Raw genomic sequence first — 26428 nt, 5'->3', positions numbered from 1 at the left:
ATAGTAACGATAAATTTTGTTGATTAATAATTAGAATAATTAAAAAACTCTCCAAAAAACACAAATTTTGAGTTATTTCGTTAGTAAAAATTCATTTAGTACACTTAACTAAAAGATATTTGTACATACACTGATAGGACATTTTCTCAGCTTTCCAATGAAATCTTGTAAATAACGATATAAAGCATATTTTTTAGATTAGAGTCGTTTAAGCACTTGCAAGTCGGTTACAGGAAAAGTATAGTAATGAAATTACAAAGAAATGAGAAGAGATAGAAATATGACGTCCAAGAACAAATTATGAATCGTCCTAAAACCCAACTTTTAGATAATGGATATTGCTATAATCATACTTCATTATTTCGAGAAACTTAGCAAAAACCTCCTCAAAAACACTAACTTTTAACTACTTTACAGCTAAAAGGTAATTAAAACTAATTACTTAAAAGATATGAGAACACCATTCAATATGTAATTTTCTCACCTTTCGAATGGAACTGAAACATTTAAAATACAAAGTATACTTTTAAAATTAGAGATATTTTAAGACAAATAAGTTTTTTACACAAAAAGTTCAATAACTCTGTAACGGTTGAGATTTGATGGTATGTGTAGAACAATTTTTTTCTCCAAATATGGCAGTCTATCACTCCTCGAGAGATTCTTAACCATGAATAAAACACCCTGTATGTGGCCAAATCAACTACTGTCACTAAGTTTTAATTGCCGCAAGGTTCTACTGTATCGATTTTGTAGGCTACTTTCGGCAAATTTAAGACTAAAGAATGCAATAAAATTGAAAAACGGATAGGTATTCTAGAGCGAATCAGTTATTCCGTTCTAAGTTTATAACTGATTCGCTCTAGAATACCTATCCATCTTTCAATTTCATTGCTTTCGTTTCTCTTAGGGACGATTTCTTCGCCCTCGCTTAGCGCTTAAGCCAGGTTTAAACGTACTGGTGAACCTGGTTTAAAAGTTAAGTGAGGGTGAAGTAATCGGCTCTTATGCTGATTTCGTTTTTAGAATCGAGTCGCTTTAGGTTCGCTCTGAGCTGTCACTTTTGTATGGGTTTTGTAAATATTAGAGCGAACCTAGGGCGACTCTGATCTAAAACCGAAATCAGCATTAGTCTTGAATTTGCCGAAAATAACCAACAAAATCGATACAGCAAATGAACTATTACCAACGTAATAAAAGTGTTCGGAAAACGGATGTCGACCTCCAGGAAGACCGAATCGGGGGAAATCGCAAGCCGAAGGTCGCAAGAGCATCGAAACGAGTGGCCAGCTGTTTCAAGCTGAACCCTAACCTCTCCGTTTGAAATGTTGCAAGTATTGCGCATCGAGCTAAAAAACAAGCCAGACTTACAAGAAGGTGGTGGTTTCACATTGTGACGATAAGAAAAACAAGTCAACCAAGTTTGATTGCGTGGTACAGGATGTTGAAACCTATGCCAGGGTAGACTTTAAACAGTAATATTATACATCGACTTAGAGAGGGAAGGCAGAATACATTAAGCTATAAAAGTTCTCAAAGAAATATTTCGTGTGGCAGGCCACCTGTTTCTGTGGCTTGAAGAGCGACATTTACATCGCAACCGTGATCATCAACCAGGAAATTTATATGTAGGGGTGCCTAGAAAAACGTCTGTTGCCATTCCCAAAGCAGCACAATTGTTCCGTTCGCTTTTAGCCGGATTTGGCATCTTGCCATTACTAAAAAAAAGGCCATGGAAAGGTATGCCAACGTCCTGGTAGTGAACCCTCCCAACACGCCAGAACTCCGCCCAATAGAAAAATATGGGGCAATTGTCAGATGGACCTTCAAGAAGACACGAAAGAAGACACGTCAGCGGGATGCAGTTCAAGGCAAACTGGCGTGCTGCGTGGAGGGAAATGATCAAAGAGACTGTGCAAAACTTGATGGAAGAAGTCAAACGAAAGGCAACTAGCATTTGTTTGAATTGAACTGGCAAAAGCAAAATGAGTTGATTTTTTAATAAAAAGTTTGATAAATTTACAAATTTTTGTTTGGCCAATTTTGGATCGTGACACCCTTCAATCTATGCTACTGCGCGATGCCAAATCGTGCAGATGAATTTCAGCCAAATTATTGTCCATATACACAGAGATTTTGGTTTTAATATCGTCATATTGGACATCGTGTTTTATCATGTTCTTCACTACGAAACTTTCTGCCCTGGTTAAACTATTGGACGTTATTACTACAACGTTAGGCGTACGATGTAGTTGTATGTGTGACACTTTCGTAAGCTCAAACTTCACTTTTATCAACTGTTCTACTTCGCGCTCTGTAGGTCTAAGATGGGTATAAGTCAATCACGATTGTGTTGGCAATAGGCACACTTCATCCTCTTCACTTATTTTACAGTAGAAGGATGACAGGAACTTGCAGTTTCTGTAGTATACCGTTGCAGAGTCGGGTCTCCTACTACGCGAATAACTGGAGGCGTGAAAAAGGAATCCTATAGCTAATATGTTTTCGACTAATTGGGTCTATTTCGCTTTTAGGGTGAGGGGGCATAACAAAATGACATGTCGGAGGAAAGGGGGAGTAAACCAGAACGTTACGTATCATATTTTCACTGAAGAAAAAAATATTTAACGAATTTGTTACGTAATAGGGGAGTGAAGGGGGGAATAAAGAATTTTTTACACCACCTCTGGTGGTAACATCACAATTTCCTTTGGATGCGCCGTAATTTTTTCTCAATTTTTGCGCTTGTGAACTTCGCCGCCTTGATCCCACTGCTCTGTAATCGATGTTAATCGTAAGGATATGGCCAGGTGTGTGGTGAACTATACTATTGTATAATAAGATTTCACTGTATCAGTCACGGCCGCGCTATGCTATCGGAGGCCGTGCAAAACTAACTCTGGCATTATCTTGTTAAAATTTTACAAAATTTCTCAAATCTAAATCGATTTCGAATTTTTTACAATGTTGTAGGCAATCAAATTGTTCATCAGATTTTCGCTTTATTTCGTTTCGAATGTCCAAAGTTACACCAAGCGGCCAAAATCTCAACAAGTTCCATTATAAAACACGATTTCAAGCAAAAACTTTAAAAAAGTTTATCTAGACTTCTTACCTCGATGTCAACGCCAGCACCTGTGCCTGTTCCGTTAGTGCCTGCACGATCTTCGGATGGCAGTGGCCCTGATTGACTGCCGAGTAGGCACTGAGAAAATCGTAGTACCGCTTTCCCTCGACGTCCCACACGTACACGCCGTCAGCACGTGACAGCGCAACCGGAATCGGGTGATAGTTGTGTGCTCCAAATTTGTCCTCCCTATCGAATACGGCCTGCGATGCCAGTCCGTGAGGGGAGTTTTTCAGCCCGACCGACAGCTTTGTCTTCGCTACTGTCATGGTGCTGGACATTTTGGCTGTGGAGGGGAGAGGGAATGAAGTTATTAGACTGTTTTTATCGGTACTGCCGGTGAAAGAAATACTAAGCTACAGGGTAGAGGAAACAACTTGAATGCATTGGTACTTTATTCCCTTACGGAACTTCGATAGACTTGGTACTTTATTCCCTTACGGAACTTTGATAGACTTCTCACAATTTCAACTACGTTCGACTGCATATCTTTAAATTAATTTCATAGGAAAATACCATAAACAAAACATAGCTTATTGGTACTATTGAACGGTTAGCATAATGATTATTTGAATGTTTCGTGTTCCACTCGTCAGTAACTGGCTCAAGCTTGCTGCCAGTTAGATGATACATCCAAACTAACACTAAAATTTGCGCCAATTAGACTATAAATCCAAACAGTTCACACAATACGTGTAAACGCCTAAAGTAACTGGCTAGTATCGAGTGATGTCTCGATTAGCCGAACCCGGAAGCTCTGGGTCGTTGACGAGTATACACTCTTAGAAAAAATGAAAATTACATTTGACGTAAATAACGCAGCGACGCATTTTTCTATCAGATAATAGAATTTTACATGCTATGAAATGTAAAATTGAATATTGTGACTCTTCAGATGTAAAACTCAGACTGAATGACCTAGAAAAAGCCGAACATCTCACATTTTTACATGTAATAAAATGTAAATTTATGTGAATTGGGACGCTCCTTTTATGTGCATCTGGCAAGGCGTAAAGTTACATGATTTTTTTTGCTGTGTAGGAAAACGAAGTATTTTGGAATGAGAGCCCAACCAAACCAATTTGCGCATGAGGCCCTCACACCAATCTTAGAATAGTGGGTTTATCGATTTTTTTCGGAAAAAAATGTTGCATACTCGTAGGCGTTTGGCTCTCATTCCAAATACTGTTCGTTGGTTTATACTCGTCAGCAACTCAGAGCTTCTGTGTTTGGCTACCCGAGACATCACCCGGTACCAGTGAATTGCTTTAGGCGTTTACCAGGTGTTATGTGAACTGTTTAGATTTAGTGTTTAACTGGTGACAATTTTGGTGTTAGTTTGGATATAAATGGCAGCAAGTTGGTGTCAGTTACTGACGAGGGGAACACGAAACATTAAAATCCAACTTTTCTAATTTAGGTCTTGTGCTCTCTTGCGCCAATTTGTTAGTGATCATACAAAGGCGAATAAATCATTTCTAAGTAGTCTGCGCTTGAAACAGCTTATCTCTGTGACGAATGTCTTACTTCGGAGATTTAAACATTGACAGCAATTTTGTTTATTATCACTGGCACATGCTCAATGTTTTGACAACTAAAGAGGAACGTCGGTTCGCAAATTTTAGGTGACCATTCGTTTCCAGTAAAAGGTTTACACCGAATTGGTCTGGATTACCCCCAGATCTCTGAAAAAATTCTAGCATCCAGTAGATTCAGAATATGTGAAAAATAAATTGGCTTAAAAATCTAGAAACGGTACTAGTGCGAATAATGGAATTTCAGTGCACGAATAGAAATTATGCGGAATACCTAATTTCAGACTGCTAAATAGAGTATGTTGAACTCGCGATCAGTACAGATTAACATGCACAATATAGAACAAAGCAAATACAAACAAAAACAGGCGAGTCATTGCCAAAGAAACCAACGCCACACTATCAGCGAAATAAAAACATGCCCTAAAGAGGTTTATGAATGGAAGATTCCGCAGACTATCGATGATTGGAATGACACACAACAACACACTCTTCTCGCACGAGTTTGCAACGTTCTGCGTCGACAGCGACGCGGCATGTTTACGATCAGTTCCCCAGCAGAGCGAACGTCAGCAGTCACGGTCAGCAAAATTTAATCAACCGGACTGTGCAAAAAAAAAGAAGTGAAGTTATTTTTAAATCGCACATTACTGACACACACTCGACACACTGCACCGATTCGCGTGGTTATCACTTTCTCCGCCTGCCTTGTTGAAGAAAATATCTGATCTGATCGACAATGCGCAAAAGAAACAAAAGTGCACACCAAGGTGCACCCAGCTCTGAAATGTGCGTTTTGGTTGTGTTCACGAAGTTTTAACCATTTTGGTAGATTAAAGTTAATGACCGCTTCCTTTCGCTCGGAAAAATACTTATAGGCTTGAAATTCTTATAACAAAAGATTACTAAACAAATCATAATCATAGGAAGAGGTACCCGAGGACTTTTCCTTATCTTCTTAAATGTTTCTAACCTAGAACAATAAATGAACTATTTAAACTGCAACAATAATGTTGATTAAAAAATGATAGAAGCGACCTAATCCACTTTTAACAACTGACTGAGATGTGCACTGATAGTTGCAAATCTTTTATTATACGGATCCCAGCTCTTACTTCAAGGGTGTCACAACTAATTAGTTCAATGATGAGTTCACCAGGAAACGTATCAGTTTGTCGATTCAATTGAGCCTCAGAAATGAAAACATAAAACTGAGCGTAGGTTGCTAGTTGTTCTTCGCTTGTTCGAAAACAATTTCTCCTTTTCACAACAGGACATCGTTTGAGTAGGGGAGACCAGGGTAGGTTCATACGGGTTTTGTTTTGTAGGCTGCAAGTCTCATGATAGGAAATGAAGTTTTTAGTCTACTGTTTCTATGCTCTCAGAGGTATTTCCTGGATTTTTGAGAAATTAAATTGTCCCAGACGTTTTAAGATAATTTAGTACCATTATCGCTAGGAAATCATACTGTTCCACTTCTACTTCAAAAACTAGGAATTGCAGGGCTTATAGCAATAGCTTAACAAAGTTGTGGGTATTTTGTAAATACAGTATGTAAAAAAAAGTTTATACGCCTCCATAGCATAGTTAGTATTTGTTCAATATTTTTGACAAAATCGTTCCAAAGTACGACTTTATTTGCATGTTTCGTTGCGTATGCTCAAAATCATCAAATTCATTATAAAAATACTTGCATTTTTCTTTTTAGGAGATTCTGTTCCATTGGAAATAGTACACGCAGGTTTTTTTGCGTGGTTTTTTTACGCGGATTTCGCAATTAATACGGTTTTTGCAAAAAAAAAGTCCTTTTGAATGCAAAAGACTTGGAAGATTTTCGGAAAGATGGAAGAGACGGGTCTGGAAGACTCCTTATGGCCTGCACCCCAACAATATGGGTATTTTAGGAATGGTCTTGAAGAGTAGGTGCCAGAAAATGATTTTTGACGCCATTTTGAAATCAAAGATGGCGAATTCCGGTTTAGTGAAATTCGCTATAACCCAATCAATATGGGTATTTTTGGAATGGTAGGTGCCAGAAATTTATGTTTGACGCCATTTTGGAATCTAAGGTGGCGACTTCCGGTTTATCGAAATTCGCTATAACCCAATCAATATGGGTATTGTCGGTATGGTCTTGACGAGTAGGACACAAAGGTCGATGTTTAATGCCATTTTGAATTCCAAGATGGCGACTTCCAGGTTAGCCACATTCAAAATGTATAGTTGGTGGTAACCGATCCACCGTTAAAAGTTTAATAACTTCTTTTGCCAAAGCCGGATTTACTAGCAGTCTTCAACTAAGTTGTAGGCAATTAAATTATCTTTCTTATTTTCACATAGAGTGGTAATATGATGCATATAGTGCCACCTAGCGGCGAAAATGCGAGTTAGTGGGTTTTCTCCATGTAAATTGTCGAAAAATCCCATACAAACTTCAGGCACGTTGGTCCGGTAGCTAGATTTGTCCGATTTGCTTCAAATTTGGAGCAAGTAGGGGGACTAGGAATCAACTCAGGGGTGGGCCGATTGAGTTTTCAAAAATTCATAACTTTTCTGGGAACTCTAGTGTACACGACTCGAACTAATCTAATTTCCATACGCGCAGGGTGAAGAACGCGCGATAATCTTTGCACACAGCAAGGAAGCGGACACACGGTTTAACCGTTGTTACAGTAAAATATGTAATTTAAATGTTTAAAGGGAGGAATAAGAGATTAGTGTGTACTGCAAGAGATGCACATCTGACGGCTCGCTTGAAAGCAAAACGTCGCAGTAAAATTTGCTTGAAAACAAATCCCGGAAGAACGGGTGACAGCAAATAAAAATGGGTAGTCGGAAAAAAGGGTTGACCGAGCACGGTCGGGAGCGGTTGTTTCTCCCCGCTGGAGGAGGAAAAAATAAAAATAAAATAAAAACCACGAGTGTGTGGACGGGTGGAAGTCCAACGTGAAAAAGGAGCAACTTTTGGCAATCTTTTCTGGTGGAGCCGGTGCAAAAGTTCGCCGGAGTGGAGTCAACAGCGCTATCCGAAAGACAGCACGCTCAATCGTGGAGAATTGCGTTTTGTGCTTGCCAAAATAGGAGTTGTGCTCGCGACGTCGCCGTGGGGAGAAAATTGCTTTGCAGCAAAGGGCAGAATAACGGGATACCCAACTTATGGTTCGCAACGGAGTTTGCTGGAGTTCCGCTCGAGCGCGTTGAGGTGTGTCGGGTCGTCATTGGTAACAGAGAAAAGTGGGGAAAGCGAGAAATCGGTGTACGGTGTGGAAATAAAGCTGAAAAATCTGGCCCGACAAGAGGCGGGTCGTGGTCATCCGTCTTGCAGTGCTCGTTCGTAAACGCGATCGTCCTTTTCCACCTCGGTCGCGCGGTGGGAAAACTGTGTTTGATCCTGTATCTTGGCGGCGGCAAGCTGTTCCCGCATCTAGAGCGTGAAGGAATCTTCCCGGAGGACACCACTTGCTCTTACCGGTGTGAAATCATCCTAGCACTGGGGCATTTGCACGACAGTGGCACAGTCCATCGGGATCTGAAACCGGAAAACGTGCTAAGGGATGGCTCAGGCGACCCGGACAATTGATGACGTCAGCATTATCGGGTAAGCGTGCACATCTTTGACATTAACACCTCCCCTTATTAGCCCTTGCTATTAAATATATACTTTGGGATTATATTATGCATGCTTTGTCTGTTTTGGGTTAGGCCAAATTATTGCGACACTGTGTGCGAGTTAATACAACCACTGCCGAAAATCCATAGCGTCTACTCAGGATTTTCGGCAGTGATGGCATTAACTCGCACACAGTTAAACCGTGTAAAACTTGCATCCGTTTCCTTGCTGTGTGCAAAGTTTATTGTGCACTCTTCATCACGCTCGATTTCAAAATGAGCATGTACACGAACGATTGTACCGTCCGGGCGATATAGTCATCAGGTTGCTCGTTTGGCAAGCGAGCGACGAATGATTTGATTTAGTATTTGATTTAGTCACTTAGTTGCGAGAGTGCACAAATGCTAACGTTGCCGAAAATCCATAGCGCTTATTGTACCGTTCGGACAATATAGTCATGATGTTGCTCGTTTGGGATAAAACCAACAACTGATTTAAGCGGTCACTATTTAACGTTTTGTGTTTGATTGAGCCACTCAGGTGCTACAAGGGAAATGTGTTACAACAGGTGTAAATTGCACATAGAGAACAAGTTGTTCCCAAAATCATGAATAAAGTGCCACGCATTCTGGAACAATCGCCTTTTTTTCGTTACGAAAACTAGACCATCAACAAAAAAGGTGTGTTTTATAATTACGTTCCATTTCCCTTCAGCAACGCCCACGTAATGCTTTTATTGGTGAAAATATTTGTTTTTGTTTGTGAACTTTAGTCACAGTTTAAGCCACGTCATTATCATGATTCATGAAACTAAAGGTTGACTTAAGATGTTATTCATAGATTTAGAAACATTAGTTCACAAAATCAAAACAGTCTGGATACTTTCTCGTGGTCTATTTCACGAAACTCAGATTTTAATTAGAACCCGTTATTCTTCGTAAGCTAATTCATGATTCCTAGTATCTAGTATCACTATCCAATATCCGTGCTAGAGAAATAATTAACAAAATCATCAAATATTATTCATGTATTCGTGAACTGGTTCATGATTCCTAGTATAATAGTCAAGACTTACCATTCGTGCTCGAGAAATAGTTCACAAAATCATGAAATATTCATGGAATCGTGAAATAGTGATCCCTAGTACATGACTTACTATCTATCTTGCGTGATTGTGATATTTAGAAGATAGTGACCGGTAATAGGTACGAGCAGTAGTTATAAGAAAGCTATTAGCACTTAGAACAGCGCTATTCATTTAATAACGTTCAGTGTGATGTCTGGACAGAAAAAGAAAATTGTGCTGAGCATCAAAAATACATTAAAGAGCCATAAATCGTGTTCGTTATATAGTTCACAGAACAGGATACCGTGATACAGTCTCACTTTTATGTCACGTTACTTCGAGTAAAAAACCCGATAATAACCTAAATATAGCAGATCGCGATAAGGTAAAGAGAAATTACGAATGTAATAATAAAACTTCGCATGTCATGAACATGAGTCCGATGACTCTACGTGTCAAATTCGAAAGAAAGCTCTGGAAAAAATTCAAGATTACGCACAAATAAATTACGAAATTGTGACCAGGATCTTAAATCAAGAACCTAAATCGCTCTACTCATGACTAAAATATCAGGATAAGTGAATAGAAATTATGAAAATCACGACTAAGATCCTGCATTCATGAACATAAATCACGCTATTCTGGCAGAAAAATCCAATAGTAAACTCATGAATAAAATATCACGGTAACGTGGAGAGAAATCACAAAAAGGCTCCTGCAATCATAAACATCGTTTAAGTGTCGGTTGTGTATTTCCAAATCATGGACAAGGATCTTAACAAAAACTAAACATGTCCACGTAGAGATGGTCGGGTTTCAATTTTTTCGAACCCGAACCCGACCCGAACCCGAGAGCATGAAAATTTAAAAACCCGAACCCGACCCGAGCCCGAAATTATAAAATTTGAAAAACCCGAACCCGACCCGAGCCCGAACATTTCAAAACTTAAAAACCCGAGCCCGACCCGTACCCGAGAATAAAAATTTTGTAAAACCCGAACCCGACCCGACCCGAGAATTTTAAAATTTGAATACCCGAACCCTACCCGAACCCGAAAATTTAAAATTTCAGAAGCCCGAACCGAATCCAACTTGCTAATACGGAGAATCAACCAAAGATCTCGAAGATTTTTAATTCCTGGCACCCGAGCTGGACCCTAGACTCATCTAAGAATAGTAGAATCACTCGAATCTGAAGTAGCACCATACACATTGAGTTATATCTGCATATGGCAAAACAAATCACTGCCGAGTAGAATCCGCATTTATATTTACTATTATTGAACGTCGAATTTGTAATGTTCTGAAAAAGTTATAAATCGTCGATATCTTAACCGGAAATTAAGTTAAATCAGCGGCCAACTCATGGGGAAACAGAAAGCTTAATGGTCACAGTTTCCAACAACCTTGCCCGTCGTACTTAACCAAAATTTCTAATTTTTTATCAGAAACCATTCCTGCAAGGCAGTTTCATATAATTTGTTACAGGTATTAAATTGAGCTATGGTAATTGGCAATTCGTATTCGACAGTTTACATGACGTCACCCACGTTACTGGTTGGAACGATCAAACTATCTGCTTTTAAAAAACTAATGCGCCCTTTTTAAATTTGAGCCGCCATTATCACACCAAAGTACCACCAAATTTGTGAGTTCAAATTCTTATTTTTCCGTTACAGTTTATTTTAATTGCAAGCAACCTTTATCATAAACTTATTTGATTATTCAACTTCCGTTAAAGCAGGTACAACCTATTTGTTTCATTTGACCAACTTAACAGTGCTCGCTTAAAGTTTGTTTGGGGTATAAATGTACCCCAAAAAACCGTTTGCGTGAGTGTTTTGTCATGTGTACATAATTAAAAAAAATTATATCTTTTTTTAAAAGCAAAATATTGCTACATAGTAAGCGAGAAACTTGTGTAAAATTGTATAAGTTCCAACTCTGCCGAATAATAGTATCTGTTAATTGATTTAACAAAGCACTATAGCAAAGAAACTAGAAAATGCGTTTGGATCGGTAATCGTAATTTTTGCTTTTGCGGATGAAAGAGTCAAAACACATACGTGAATATGATTTGTATGTAGTATGCAAGACGCATCATTCGATTCGTTATCTGCACGTACAATGCACCGGCTCTACCTGTTTCTTCAACGCCTTCCTGTTTCATCTCCGTTATTGCATATTGCTGTACTTTTGACATTTGGTTTTCAAAAAAGCATCGGAATAAATACACTTTTTGACCGGTTTTTGAAAAAAAATTGTTCAAAAGGAAATTTAATAAGCTTTACAACGACGTATAAATGGTCAAAATCGATTTGAAACTACCGGAGTTATAGCAATATGAAGAAAAAAGGAAATTTTGACGTATTTTAAAGACATGTTCTATACAAAATTAAATATTACATAATTAAATAGTCAAAACACGAATATTTTTAAACAGGTTCCTTTACGAATGATTTTAGAATAAAACTACCCAACTTACTTATAAATTTAATAAAAGTTAGACATATTAGAGCGATTTTAGTTCTGGGGTACGAATGTACCCCACAAAACCGTTTACGTAGAGAAAAAGTCGCCACGGCCTAAGTATCGGTTTTAAAGTACCTGTCGAAATTTATATTCCATTATAGAAAGTTGAACCGATATTGTCCGATAAATTCCCGTTGACTTGGTTTATTACTAATTATCATGAAAAATAAATCGCAAAGAGATTTTAGATGTGAAACACATATTGTTGAATGCTCTCTCATGAATGTTCGTTTAAAAAATTAAATACTTCAGGCAGCTTGCGAATCTGAAGAGACGGAATTTTATGCAAAAATGAAAAAAATACAATATTTGAGCACCAGAAAATACGACGAATTCTAGCGATTCAGAGGTGCTAACATTTGGTACGGTTATATGTGTCATCCATTCGTATCACGAAGTATAATTCGTTACTACAAAAAAGACTGTCATGAAATGGTTGGGTTGTTTTGTTCAAAACCCGAACCCGACCCGACCCCGATAATTTGTAATTTGAAAAACCCGAACCCGACCCGAGCCCAAAAGTTCAAAATTTCAAAAACCCGGACCCGACCCGAACCCGAGAATTTCAAATTTGAAAATCCGGAACCCGACCCGAACCCGAGAAGCTTAAATTTATAGAACCCGAACCCGACCCGAAACCCGTCGGGTTCGGGTCGGGTCCGGGTTTCGGGTCCAAAAACCCGAACCCGACCATCTCTAAGTCCAGAGAACAACCACAGTAACCCTACCAAACAATCGAATGTAGCGCCAGGTATATATTCGGTGGGAGCAAGCATTTTTGCCTTTCTCAATAGAAAGGTATTGCAATTGCTCTGAAAACCGACTTTTTAACGGAGGCCCGGGGGGCCGAGTGACATATACCATTCGATTCAGTTCGTCGAGTTCGGCAAATGTCTGTGTGTGTGTATGTATGTGTGTATGTATGTATGTGTGTGTGTATGTGTGTGTGTATGTGACCAAAAATGTCACTCATTTTTCTCAGAGATGGCTGAACCGATTTTGACAAACTTAGTCTCAAATGAAAGGTGCAACGTTCCCATAGGCTGCTATTGAATTTCTAATGGATCCGACTTCCGGTTCCGGAATTACAGGGTGATGAGTACGAACACGCAGAAAATGTCGATTTTAATAAATTCTGCAATGAATGTATAAAGGTGAAAAATTTTCCAAAATATGACCACAACTGCTTCGATTTGTAGTATTAGGTCACTAACATCCATTCAAAGTCTATTTGGCCACATTGGCCACCATCCTCGGTTCCGGAAGCCCCGGCGGAAGTATCTAAATTCAGAATAACAGTCACATCGGTTTCTCGGAGATGGCTAGACCGATTCGACTAAACTTGGCCTCAAATGAAAGGTATTGCGTCCCCGTAAATGGCTATTTAATTTCATCCCGATCCGACTTCCGGTTCCGGAGTTACAGGTTGTGGCGTGCGATCACATAGCAAATTGTGATTCAAACCGATACTCCGATGAAAGCAAAAAAAGTAAAAATTTCGCTAAAATGTCTCTCAAACAACTTAAATTTGCTGTTCTAGGTCACCGACGGCCAACCAAACTTTCGTTGACTACATTAACCACCATAGACGGTTCCGGAAGTGCCCGGGAAAAGCGGCCATCTTTCAAAATTTACGAACTCACATCAGTTTCCCGGAAATGGTTGGGACAATTTTCACAAACTTAGTCCCAAATGATAGCTATAATATCCCCATAGATGTCTATAAAATTTCGTACGGATCGCTTATATGGTTCCGGAAATATAGACTAAACCGTCCGGTCACATATGAAATTCCCATATAAGCCGGAACTCAAATTTTTTTTCAAAGGGGGGACCACATGAAATTTCAGAAATCGAATTCGTATTTTTGATGCCATACATCTTTAAAATGCATGAAACGTCGAGATTTTATGTTATCTCGAAAATTTTTTTGCCTTTCTCATATAAAGAAAGGCTATGCAATCACTGTAAAAATCGACTTTTTAACCGAGGCCCGGAGGGCCGAGTGTCATACACCATTCGATTCAGTTCGTCGAAATCGGCAAATGTCTGTGTGTGTGTATGTATGTGTGTGTGTATGTGTGTGTGTGTATGTGTGTGTGTGTCATTTAAACTCACACAATTTTCTCAGAGATGGCTGAACCGATTTTCGCAAACTTAGTTTTATCTGAAAGGTATAACGCTCCCATAAGCTGCTATTGAATTTTTAGTTGATCCGACTTCCGGTTCCGGAGTTACGGGTTGAAGAGTGCGGTCACACAGCAAATTCCCATATAAACTGGTACCACCATGATGTTCAAATGATGTAAAACATATTAAAATTGATGTAACATTACTCTAGTTTGCGGGTCTGGATCACTAATGATCAATCAAAGCAGCTTTGACCAAATTGGCCACCTATGACAGGTCATGACGCCCCCGGGGAACTCGCCAAGTTCCTAAGCTAATATCACACCCATTCCCCAACGAATTCTCTACCGATTTTTACAAACTTGATTTCAAATGAAAGATACAGTAATGCCATTGACTGCTGCTGAATTTCATTCGGTTCTGACTCTTGCTTCCGGAGTTACAGGGGTGTTAGTAAGGATACACTGGAATTTCCCATATAAATCGGTACAATCGTAATACCTCAGAGGCTAAAAACTATTGAAATGGTCACCAAATAACTTCTAATCGCAGATCTAGATCACTGATTGCCAATCAAACATTCTTTGAATATATTGCCTACTATCGACGATTCCGGAAGTCCGGAATTCCGGGCATATTCCACAATTAAAGTCAAATCGGTTCTTCGGTGATGACTGAACCGATTTTCTCAAACCAAGTCTCAAATGGAAGACAAAATATGCAGTTGAGTATTGCGTCGCCGCCCCCCTCCCCCCCTCCGTCTTGCCCTTACACCTCCATCCTTCATCACTCCCCTCCCCTTGGACCACCCTCACGCCCGCATTTCCTGCATCCATCCTGTATACCGAAATAAGATGAAGGATTTCTGACGCATCCTCCACTCCCACTCTACTAACCCCCCATTCCCTCCACTTTCAAACCCATTCCACCATCATTTCAAAATATAATGACATGAAAATACTATTGAACTCATGCTGATTAAGCTAAATATTATTCTTTTGCCTTTCGCATATAGAAAGGTTATGCAATTGCTCCAAAAACCGACTTTCTAACCGACTCATAACATTCGACTCAGTTCGCCGAGATCGCAAAATATCTGTGTGTATGTATGTGTGTATGTATGTGTGTATGTATGTATGTATGTATGTATGTATGTATGTATGTATGTGCGGATTTGTTAACAAAATGTCCACATCGGTTTCTCGGAGATGACTGAACCGATTTTTACAAACTAAGATTCAAATGAAAGGTATAATATTCCCATAGGTTGCTATTGAATTTCATTTTCAACCGACATCTTGTTCCGGATTACGAGTTGAAGAGTATGGTTACAAAACAAAATTTGTTGATTTGTCCACATCGGTTTCTCGGAATTTTCTGAACCGATTTTGACAAACTTGATTTTAAATGAAAGGTCCATCAGCTGCTGTTGAATTTTGTGTGGATACGAGTTCTGGTTCCTGAATTACAGGGTGATACGTACGATCACGCAGCAAATCCCGATTCTAACGAATTCTGCGATGAATGTAAAAAGGTGAATTTTTTTCCAAAATGTAAACACATTTGTTGAATTTGTAGATCTAGGTCACCAACAGTCATTCAAAGTCTCTTTGGCCACACTGGCCACCATCGACGGATCCGGAAGCATCCAAATTCAGAATAACGGTTTCTCAAAAATGGCTAGACCGATTTGATCAACTTAGTCTCAACTGAAAGGTGTTGCGTCCCCGGAAACCGATATTAAATTCCATCTCCATCCGACTTCCGGTTCCGGAGTTACGGGTTGTGGAGTGCGATCACATAGAAAACTCCGATTCTAACCGATACCGCGATGAATGCAAAAAGGTGCTCTTATATATACTTACCAAGTGTAATAAGAATGAAAAACATTACCATAATGTTATATTGTACGAACCAGCTACTAAATCATAGTTTGGAGAAATGAGAAAGGCACAATTGCACCTCTAGGTGGATTAAAACAGGTTTTTTTTATAATAATCGACTTTTTGGGGCTTTGCCGATTTCGCACCTTTTTGCCTTTCTCAATAGAAAGGTATTGCAATTGCTCTGAAAACCGACTTTTTAACGGAGGCCCGGAGGGCCGAGTGACATATACCATTCGATTCAGTTCGTCGAGTTCGGCAAATGTCTGTGTGTGTGTATGTATGTGTGTATGTATGTATGTGTGTGTGTATGTGTGTGTGTATGTGACCAAAAATGTCACTCATTTTTCTCAGAAATGGCTGAACCGATTTTGACAAACTTAGTCTCAAATGAAAGGTGCAACGTTCCCATAGGCTGCTATTGAATTTCTAATGGATCCGACTTCCGGTTCCGGAATTACAGGGTGATAAGTACGAACACGCAGAAAATGTCGATTTTAATAAATCCTGCAATGAATGTATAAAGGTGAAAAATTTTCCAAAATATGACCACAACTGCTTCGATTTGTAGTATTAGGTCACTAACATCCATTCAAAGTCTATTTGGCCACATTGGCCACCATCATCGGTTCCGGAAGCCCCGGCGGAAGTATCTAAATTCAGAATAACAGTCACATCGGTTTCTCGGAGATGGCTAGACCGATTCGACTAAACTTGGCCTCAAATGAAAGGTATTGCGTCCCCGTAAATGGCTATTTAATTTCATCCCGATCCGACTTCCGGTTCCGGAGTTGCATGTTGTGGCGTGCGATCACATAGCAAATTGTGATTCAAACCGATACTCCGATGAAAGCAAAAAAGGTAAAAATTTCGCTAAAATGTCTCTCAAACAACTTCATTTTGCTGTTCTAGGTCACTGACGGCCAACCAAACTTTCGTTGACTACATTGACCACCATAGACGGTTCCGGAAGTGCCCGGGAAAAGCGGCCATCTTTCAAAATTTACGAACTCGCATCAGTTTCTCGGAAATGGTTAGGCCGATTTTCACAAACTTAGTCCCAAATGATAGCTATAATACCCCCACAGATGTCTATAAAATTTCGTACGGATCGCTTATATGGGTCCGGAAATATAGACTAAATCGTCCGGTCACATATGAAATTCCCATATAAGCCGGAACTCAATTTTTTTTTCAAAGGGGGGACCCCATGAAATTTCAGAAATCGAATTCGTATTTTTGATGCCAAACATCTTTAAAATGCATGAAACGTCGAGATTTTATGTTATCTCGAAAAATTTTTTTTATAAAGATCGACTTTTTGGGATTTTGCCGATTTTGCACCTTTTTTCAGTTCAATATTACCGTGGCTGTTTTTTCTTTTTCAAAATTTTAGAACTCGAATAATGATTTATTTTCCTGTATATAGTTGTCATGTGATGTATAATAATAAAATGTAAAATATGCATTTAAAAGCTTTTAATGAATATAAACAACGCACACATTCTCGTGATTCATGATTGAGAAAGGCACAATTGCACCGCTAGGTGGATTAAAATAGGTTTTTTTTTAACATAAATAGTTTCATTGATACGAGGTTTCTTATTCATAATCTCAGGAATTTGGTCACGGTTTTCGTAAATCGTCCAGTTCACGAAATCGTGATATTTTTTCTTGAATTTATGAACGGATGAACTCAGATGTTTGCTCAAAACTTTGAATGTAGATTTTTTGTTATCTTTTTCAAGCTTCTGATTCACATCCTGAGGTTTTTACAGACTTTCTTTAATTATGAAACCGTTCAAGCCATATAATTATAATTGACTATTAAATTTTTCAGTTTATCAACTACATTTCTATCATTATCGCGCAAATTAGGAAAAAAGTATCAACATGTGGTGAATGCTTGAATTGTGTAGATATTTTTTAATACCACAATGGACATCACCTTTTTAATTTTAGAACAGGAATATGTACAGTGCTTTCTAGCTATTGGAGGGATATGGCACGCAAAACATTTTCCTATATAATGTTCAATATCCCAACTGAAAATACCGAAAAAAAGGAAAAACTAATCAATCGGATAACGTTATTTATTCCATCAAAACGGTCCGTCCATAAATCCGATATTCTTTAGTTGTGTTTTTCTTCCTGCACACCCTCGTGTATCGCTATGTATGTGTACTACTAATTGCTAATTCTAATCTTCTCTTTGAGAGTTCGGCTAGCAATAAAAGTACCGAGTTCAAACACACCACCTCTCTTCGGTTATGTTTGTGACATTACCTTTATCACGATACAAAATATAATGTGAAAATTCTAGTAGCGATTTCCGTTCGACATCTTCCTACGGCTTCTCCATCGTTCATGTTCACGGCTATCGATGTTTCTAAATGGAACTTTAGTCCTTGACAGCCTTTTGTCTCTTTTGTAGAATTGATGCAATGAACTTGTAAATAAAACTAATTGATTGATTAAGATATGTTGGTTGATTTCGTCATAGGAACACTTTTCAGGGTCTAATGAATTAGAGGCACTTGTAGTATTCCATCAAAAAACTTCGACCAGTATTTTGAATCACGCTTTGCTTTAGTTAACTTTACAGAATAGGCTTGATGTAATGTCAATCTTCAAAACGAGGATGATTGTACAAATCGCAAATAATACCGGTAAAATGCTCTGCTACACAACTGAACTTAAAAAACAAGTTATTCGTCAGCCGCTCATGCCACCAGGGGATATCTGATAACAGTGTACGGAGTACTTAACTTTCCCATAGATAGCTTTGTCTTGGACGGTGTCAGCTAATCACAGAACCACCACTTCATTGTGAATGGAAAGTTTCGGCAAAAAATGTATAAATAAACCTTGACTTTGTGTTGCCATCGAACTGCTCAGATGTGAGATTGATTTGACAGTGTACGGTATCTAACAACAGAATCCGGGAAGTGGGAAAAATATTGGGCAATATATTGGTTGAGCTGGCGCAGTCAAAAATCACGTGTAGCTGATAGCGATTAATTCGATTATTGCTTCAAGTGCCCCGTGAATGAATGAATGAATGAATGGAATTTTTGCTGCTGTTACGCAGCGATGATTTTTTGGCACAGCCGAGTTTATAGAGTAATACGAACATAACTGATTACGATTACATTCGTAATTTGGCGAGTGAACATTCAGAAAAAACATGTAGTAGGGATAATGCTCGGAAGACAAACTATTGCAGTTAAAGATATTCCTCAAAATGTACAACACATCTCCACCACCACGATATCTGATGGAGACGCTGTGTTGACGTTGTATAAAGTAGAAACTGAATATTTTGATCAAGCTGTATCCGACCAATTCCGGAATTTATTGGAACCTAGTAGCATATCGATTCGGTTGTCAAGGAGTTATAGGTATTTCATGCCAATTGGTGATAATCTGATTCACGCCTTCGCGTGACATCTATTAATATAATCGCGTCAAGTGCGTACGAAATGGCTTAGCTTATCTGATCAGGCATTCCAGGCACGTGCTTGCACGACACACTTCTTATCTACAATAACAGTAGGGAATTTTGTAGAAATAGGTATCTGTAATCTGCGGTTTCGTTCAATTGTTGTTCTTTTATTTGTGTGAATAAATGTAAATCTTTCGGTTGCTTTGAAAATTATTTGCGAACTTTCAGTGTTTAATCGGAACTAATAACCATATGAGTCATGTATGATGAAACAAGAGAAAGTTTCAATTGGGGAACTGTAGCGTAAATCATAAATCGAACTGCTGGCATTGTCATATCAGAAAAATTGAGGGTTTTAAACTTTTAAAGATAGGTAAAAGATTAAAGGATTAGCAAAAATTTGAAAATTGCGCGCTGTTTCGATACATCTAATGTACATCTAATGTTGACCTCGTTCGACCACTTTAAAATTGGTTTCTGGTAACCTATTATGATTCTAATTACATGCTTCTTAGGATTGTGATGATATCTTTCTCAGAATTTTGGTAGAATGCTATACTCTTCTTCTCAAGGTTGTGACAGAATACTGTTCGGATTTTTTTGTTGGGATTCTGAGTGTATCTTTTTCAGGATCCTAATGGAATATCAAAGTCTTTGATGCCCTCGGACTACCTCTTTCCTGGTCGATTTAATAGAAGAATAGTTGCTTCCGCAAAGTTTTAGCGCTGACCAAATCAAAAACATTATTAAAAAAAAACATTTTTTTATTTTTTTTCCTTTTTTATTTCGACTAATATGTAGTCACATTTTCTTTTTTACGTTTTAACGACATTTAATTAGCTAGAGATTACTGAGTAGGGAATATTATGAAACTTTAGAGCCATAGTACTCAAGTGAGAGCAAGGATATGAAATATACAGATCGGAAAACTAGAAGTGGCAGGGTAATTAGAAACAGGTTTAAAATCTTACGGGTTCTGTCTTCTGTTGACAGGAGTCGAGCTTAGGCAGTATAAATACGAATCAGTCAAGTCTACTAACATGTCTCACGGCAAAGACAAACTTGTCCCTCGTCGGTTCTCGCGGTAAAGAGAGACAAGTCTGTCTTTGCCGTGAGACATGTTAGTAGATTGATTCGTAGTTATACTGCCTAAGCTCGACTCCTGTCAACAGAAGACAAAACCCGTCAGGTTTTAAACCTGTTTCTAATAACCCTGCCACTTCTAGTTTTCCGATCTGTATATTTCACATCCTTGCTCTCTCTTGAGTAGTATGGCTCTAAATTTACAAAACTTTTTCTACTCAGTAATTTCTAGCTCACTATTTAAATTTTTTTTGGAGATATGAAGTGTTTTCTTTTTCGAATTCCATTTTAAACACTTTTATTTCAGGTGCATGTAATGTTTAAGACAAATGCAAAATCAGTACAATGGCACAGTTTTGTCACAGTTACAATTTGAATATAATGCTTTACTGCTCTATTTTTTCAGCGAGAAAGTGTCAGACGAAAATATAGGACTCAGTATTTATTAGTTGGACTAATTATTTATTAAAAAATTAGGAATATTTCATCCACAGCCTTTAGAAACAGCATGGACAAGGTTAATGTTTTACTATTTTGTCTATTTGTTTCGGTACAAAAACAAACCAAAGTCGTATTCTTGAAAGATTCCTAACTATTTGACAATCATTTAAATTAATTAAGTTCGATTAATTAAATGATAGTTATTGATAAACCAGATTTGGGATTCATTTGGTTTTATGATTGCCAATAGTAATTTGGGACTAAGACTCTCTCTTTAAACAAAATTTAGTGCAATTAAATGGAAGATATTTGTTTTAAGTGGGTTAATTACAATTAATCAGTTACTTCATGGAAAGAGTAAAGCGACTGTTAGAATCATCTGTCACTCACTCGGATATCCGGTGATTTTGTAATCACGGCACGTTGGATTTTTTTTGTGATGCTTACCAACACCACCTCCGTCTTATGGTGAGTCAGCGGCACTACGGCCATAGCCACTCAGCTGGCGCTGTTGAATACATTCTCCACCTCGATCTACCGTTGAAATCCCATTTCGGAACTCAAATTGTACCTGTGATAGCTCGTACTCACTTTCAGCATAGTTCACTAGCCTGTTGAGGATGACCCTTTCTAAAAGTTTACCAAGGGTATCCAGAAGGTACGTTGCAAGGGTTCTCCCGGTTTTGTAAGCATAACAAGCGGAACCTTCTGGATCTTCCATCCACCTGGTAGGTAGCATTCGTCCAGGCATTTCTATAGTGTTGTCCTCAACATGTCCGAAAACACCAGAATCGCGGTTATCAGTGCTACGTTGAGGATACCGTCCGGACCGGGAGCTTTCTTCGCTTTAAGTATTCTTTCCACTGTAAAGAACCGGTCGTTGGATACCCTATTATCACCAACATTTCCACCATCTGATCTTGGTCAACACGATACGGTAAGCATTGTCCCAGGGGTTGGCGTCAATTTCTCTGCACAGCTTCTTGTAGCCGGTGTACTTGCTCAACACTGTTTTACGTTTAAAAGCGACCCAGGCCGCCCGTAATATCAACTTACGCTCTTCTCTAACTGCCCCTGATCTTGCTATCTGAACGCGTCTTCTGGCTTGCAGGCAGACAGCACGAAGAAATCAGGAATTAGTAGCGACTGGCTCAAATGACACGTTCGCCCTGTTGATGGGATATTTGTGCCTTGCCGTGATTTGTCTTTTCATCATTTCTTGATGAGAACATAGACAATATGGAAGTATTTTCCACTAACAAGGGAATAAGACACTTTTCGTTGAGCGGATATATCTATACCCCCGAGGCGATATTGAGATAACAGAACGACTACACCCCTGATGATATCTTATCATTCAAATTCATTACCACAGTGGGCTAGAAACAATTGCATATCCTTGAGTTGCAGCTTTCTGTAAATAGGTTTTGGAGAACCAAAAATCCCGCTAAGCAATTGCATTACTCAATAAAATTGGACTAAACCGTTTTGCGCGTTAAGGGCACAAGACCTAATTTTAATTAAGTTTTGTTTTTTTTTTGTGTTTCGAATTCATCTCGTCAGTAACTAGCACCATCTGGGTGTCTAGTTAGACGATGTATCTAAACTAGTACCCAAATTAGCACTAGTTAGACACAAAAAATTCCAAACAGTTCACAGGACATATGTGAACGCCTAAAGCCACATGTCCCAAGTGATGTCCCGGGAAGCAAATATAGCTCTGGTTTGCTGACGAGAAAGTGAAGACGAACTCTTGTCTTTTGGTTCAAGAAACCAAACGCCTGGTATTATGCAATAAAATTGGACTAAACCGTTTTGCGCGTTAAGGGCACAAGACCTAATTTTAATTAAGTTTTGTTTTTTTTGTGTTTCGAATTCATCTCGTCAGTAACTAGCACCATCTGGGTGTCTAGTTAGACGATGTATCTAAACTAGTACCCAAATTAGCACTAGTTAGTAGTAGTACACTAGTAATTGCATTACTGCAGAGCAGTTACATATCAAATGCTATGCAGTTCCGTAATCGGATTCACAAAAATCACACGAATAATACTCAGCACGCTGAATAGTAGCCATGTGATAATTGAGTTGTCAAAGTCCAGTCAGTGCCCTGATTGAAATACTGCAGTTGTGCTTGGATAATGGCAGAAAATTCTTCAACATTTTCGGACTCACACCCGGCAGAAAAGTCTTTGTACGCAAGTTTGCAAGCTATGCCACAAGCATCTAATCATTGGTGTTCTATCTAACTTATCGACAGTGGTAGAATTGGTTCTGAACCAACAAAGTCAGTTGCAGCGCCACTCTAGTCAATTCGTCCGCCTATTCCTTTCCAGTAATACCGGAGTGACCCATAGAAGGTAGATACCATTTGAAATGCTAAGTTCTTCGACTTGAGCTCGATATGAGATTACTAATTTCGATCTATCTTGAATCTGCCGAACTACGTGCTTCCAGGGCAGCCTGACTGTCAGAGCAGAATTCCCTGCTGAAGTGTTGATTGTACGCTACACAGAATCGCAAAGATTTCTGCTTGGAATACGGTACAGTATCTACCAAGCGAATGGGATTGGTTTAATCTCATTTCATGACAATAGACACCAGCACCGGCTCGGACATCCAACAAAGAACCGTCAGTATAACAAACTACGTATTCTTCAATTTGTCGCTCCATCCAGCCAGACAGCCATTCCTCGCGAAGAGGAATTCTCTCATTGAAAGTTCTAAAAGAAAAACTACATGTGAGTGTAAGGTCACTGGGAGCAAGTGTATGCTCATCACAAGTAACCATTTGGGACCACAGGCTTATGTAACTAGTTGCACGATCTATTGGGTTACTGTTCCAGAGCCCAGTAACCTTAAGACGGTATGCACAAAAAAGTGCTTCTTGTTTCAGAAACACATATAGTTGTTTTAGAGTAGCAGTCGGTGTTGCCGATGACGTACCAGTCATCGCCATCATGACTATCCTCTGAATATGGTTTAACCTTGATTGGATTGTCATGACGTCTCCCTTCTACCGCCAAATAAGGCACCCGTATGCCAGTATTTATCTAGATGTGTAGATTCACTGAATGTACTTGGGTTTGAGTCCCCAAAATTGTTTTCTGTTTTATAAGTCTTATACACCAACAGGTATACCAAAGCCCCAATGGTGTTGGTCTTAATAATAAACTTATTACTAACATTCAAGTCATATACAAAAATAGCGGTCATACATAATTGTTGACTACATCACACATTTGTTAGGTTTTTGCAGCTAAAAAAAATAAAACCAAGAGAAGCGCACAGGATATGTACATTCCACTCTTCGTTATGTGCGCTGTTCTCCGAAACAACTGGAGGACGTCACCATAGTTCGCACCCCGAGTCGCACTAAGCAGGGAAAGTGAATCAGAGTACCTATGTACAGCTTGCCACAAAAACCAACGGTGCTCAGCTGTAGCTATCTCTTCGAATGGGAAGGAGAATGAGCAACGGGTACTATTACGCTATGCTCATAACGAACTCCAGTGTTCATTTTTAACAGTTCGCTTGTACTGTTTACATAGACTTACATAGACTTTGCGGTTTGCTTCGAGCGAATCTAGTCGTCCACAAATTTTTTCTAAGCCCATGTAACCAGTACTAGTGAACTGTCAAGAACCAACACCGTGAACTCAGCAGCTAGGTTGCGAATGGTTCAATGGGTAGCATATTCGTGAAGGGCAGAGCGAATGAAGAGTGTTCGTTCTTTTTTAGGTCATTCGTTTTCCAAGCTCTGTAGTCTGGCAATATATTTTAAAATGTGATAAAACTTTCTGCCTTCGACTACACTAAGGCAAAACTCATAGCGAAATTCATAAGATTTATCTTATGATGAATAGAAAAGTAACAAAACTATGTTTTCATAAGATTAATATGAAAAACATACGACTTTTATGATTACCTTAACATTTTATAAGGTATTGCATATTCCAGTCGAACGAATTTTATTCGAGCATCTTATGATTCTCATAAACATAATAGAAATGTATAATATTGTCTTATGATAATTCAAAGATACCTTATGGAACATGAAATCATAGGAAACCGATTTAACAAAATAAATGCCGTTTCATAAGATAATCTTATGATCAGAGTTTACAAATTTCGCATTCGTGAACAGAATAAGGCGATATTTCACCTACTTTGACCAGCAATAAAAAAGCAAACATACGATGTAACATTATTTGCTCTCCCACTTTTCTCGTCAAGACAGCTTTGGATCTCATCTTTTCGCGGTATAATATGAGATGATATTTTCGCGCCTAATGTAAAACTGCCGAATTAGTAATGGTTTCGCAAAAATTCACAAAAATGAGTAGATACAGATCCTTAGAATGAAAATACTGCCATAATGTGGGGAAATAAATTCTATAACGTAATATATTATTGGTTTTTCTTGACCTTAATTCATCACGAGGTTCGAAGCTGCGAAATTATCACGCTTCCATAGTGCATTGTCAGCAAATTCTCGCAATTTCTTGAAAGGTGAAAAGTTGGGTCTGTGCCTACTAAGGATGAAAATGCTGTGCGATAAACAGCTTGTCGTGGGAATGAGCGAATATTTTAACTTCTGCTTATGATTTACAAACGTGCTACTTGTGGCTAAAAATTATACGATATTCCTATGAAATTCGCTGTATTTTTTGCTGTATTTTTGTACGTTTTCCATGCAATTAGATTATTGTAAATACTGTTGGAGAATTGTATTGAGTATCGGAAGGCAAATATTGAGCAACTTCTAGCACTACGAGGGAAGTACCTATCTTGATTAAAACAGGTTTTCCGCGTTTCATGACGCCAACAGGACATGACAAATAGTTTGGAAGCTTATATGCGATAGAAAAAGCTTGTTCAAAAAAGGGTTAACCACATTCGGTAGTCATTAGTGCGTCTTAAAAACTCGTATACAAAACTCGTATACGAGCGTAGAGTAAATCATGCCAGTTCCACACTATGTCGTAACTAATGCAGAAATACAATCAATTACGACAAAAATTAGCATTTGCTATATAGGTATAGCATCCACTTTTGTCTGTATACCCTATATTTGCATATTTTATTCATCTAAATAGTGCTGTAAATATGTTAGTGTAACGGCATTTCCAAAATATTTATGAAAATGCTTACTGGGTGGTATACATGGGTTGGAGAGTTTACGAAGACTACATGCGTTATGACCACCTGACAATCCGGTACGATATTGGTCAAGGCAATGATGCTAAAAGGACAAGGACAAAGATCTCTTTGTGAAAGCACAACGCTCACTCTTCCAATTTGAATGTAAGTTAAACTTTAGCTTTGATGTGTGATACCACTACGTAAATTAAACTGGAGCCAAAAAACTGATAACCTCCAGCTTACTCATTTACTTCCTTTTTTCTAGTATACGAATAATCGAATCATTTACCCCGGAAAATCAAAGCCCCAGGGTAAACGAGTTTAAGCTGTATTGCATAAGAAACACCTTATTACAAAGTTTGTCTTAGAAATCTTGCACAAATATCTGTATAAAACTGATATATACCTTTAACGCGTTACCAATATAAATA

At 38.6% G+C, this 26428-nt stretch overlaps 1 protein-coding gene across 4 annotated transcripts in view; it reads right to left on the bottom strand.

Annotated features, from left to right (window-relative positions):
• LOC131691805 (ornithine aminotransferase, mitochondrial) overlaps positions 1 to 26428 on the bottom strand; it is a 36556-nt gene that overhangs the window by 6087 nt on the left and 4041 nt on the right. For 2 of the 4 annotated variants that reach the window (XM_058978463.1, XM_058978464.1), the window contains one exon: positions 3116 to 3413. In XM_058978463.1, coding sequence (XP_058834446.1) covers positions 3116 to 3413 — 298 coding nt within the window. The other 2 variants (XM_058978465.1, XM_058978466.1) reach the window with 2 other exon arrangements.

The sequence above is a fragment of the Topomyia yanbarensis genome, chromosome 3 (genome assembly GCF_030247195.1).
Source record: "Topomyia yanbarensis strain Yona2022 chromosome 3, ASM3024719v1, whole genome shotgun sequence".
Lineage (NCBI taxonomy): Eukaryota > Metazoa > Arthropoda > Insecta > Diptera > Culicidae > Topomyia > Topomyia yanbarensis.
The sequence above is the reverse complement of the archived record's forward strand: the minus strand, read 5'-3'. Positions and strand labels throughout refer to the sequence as shown.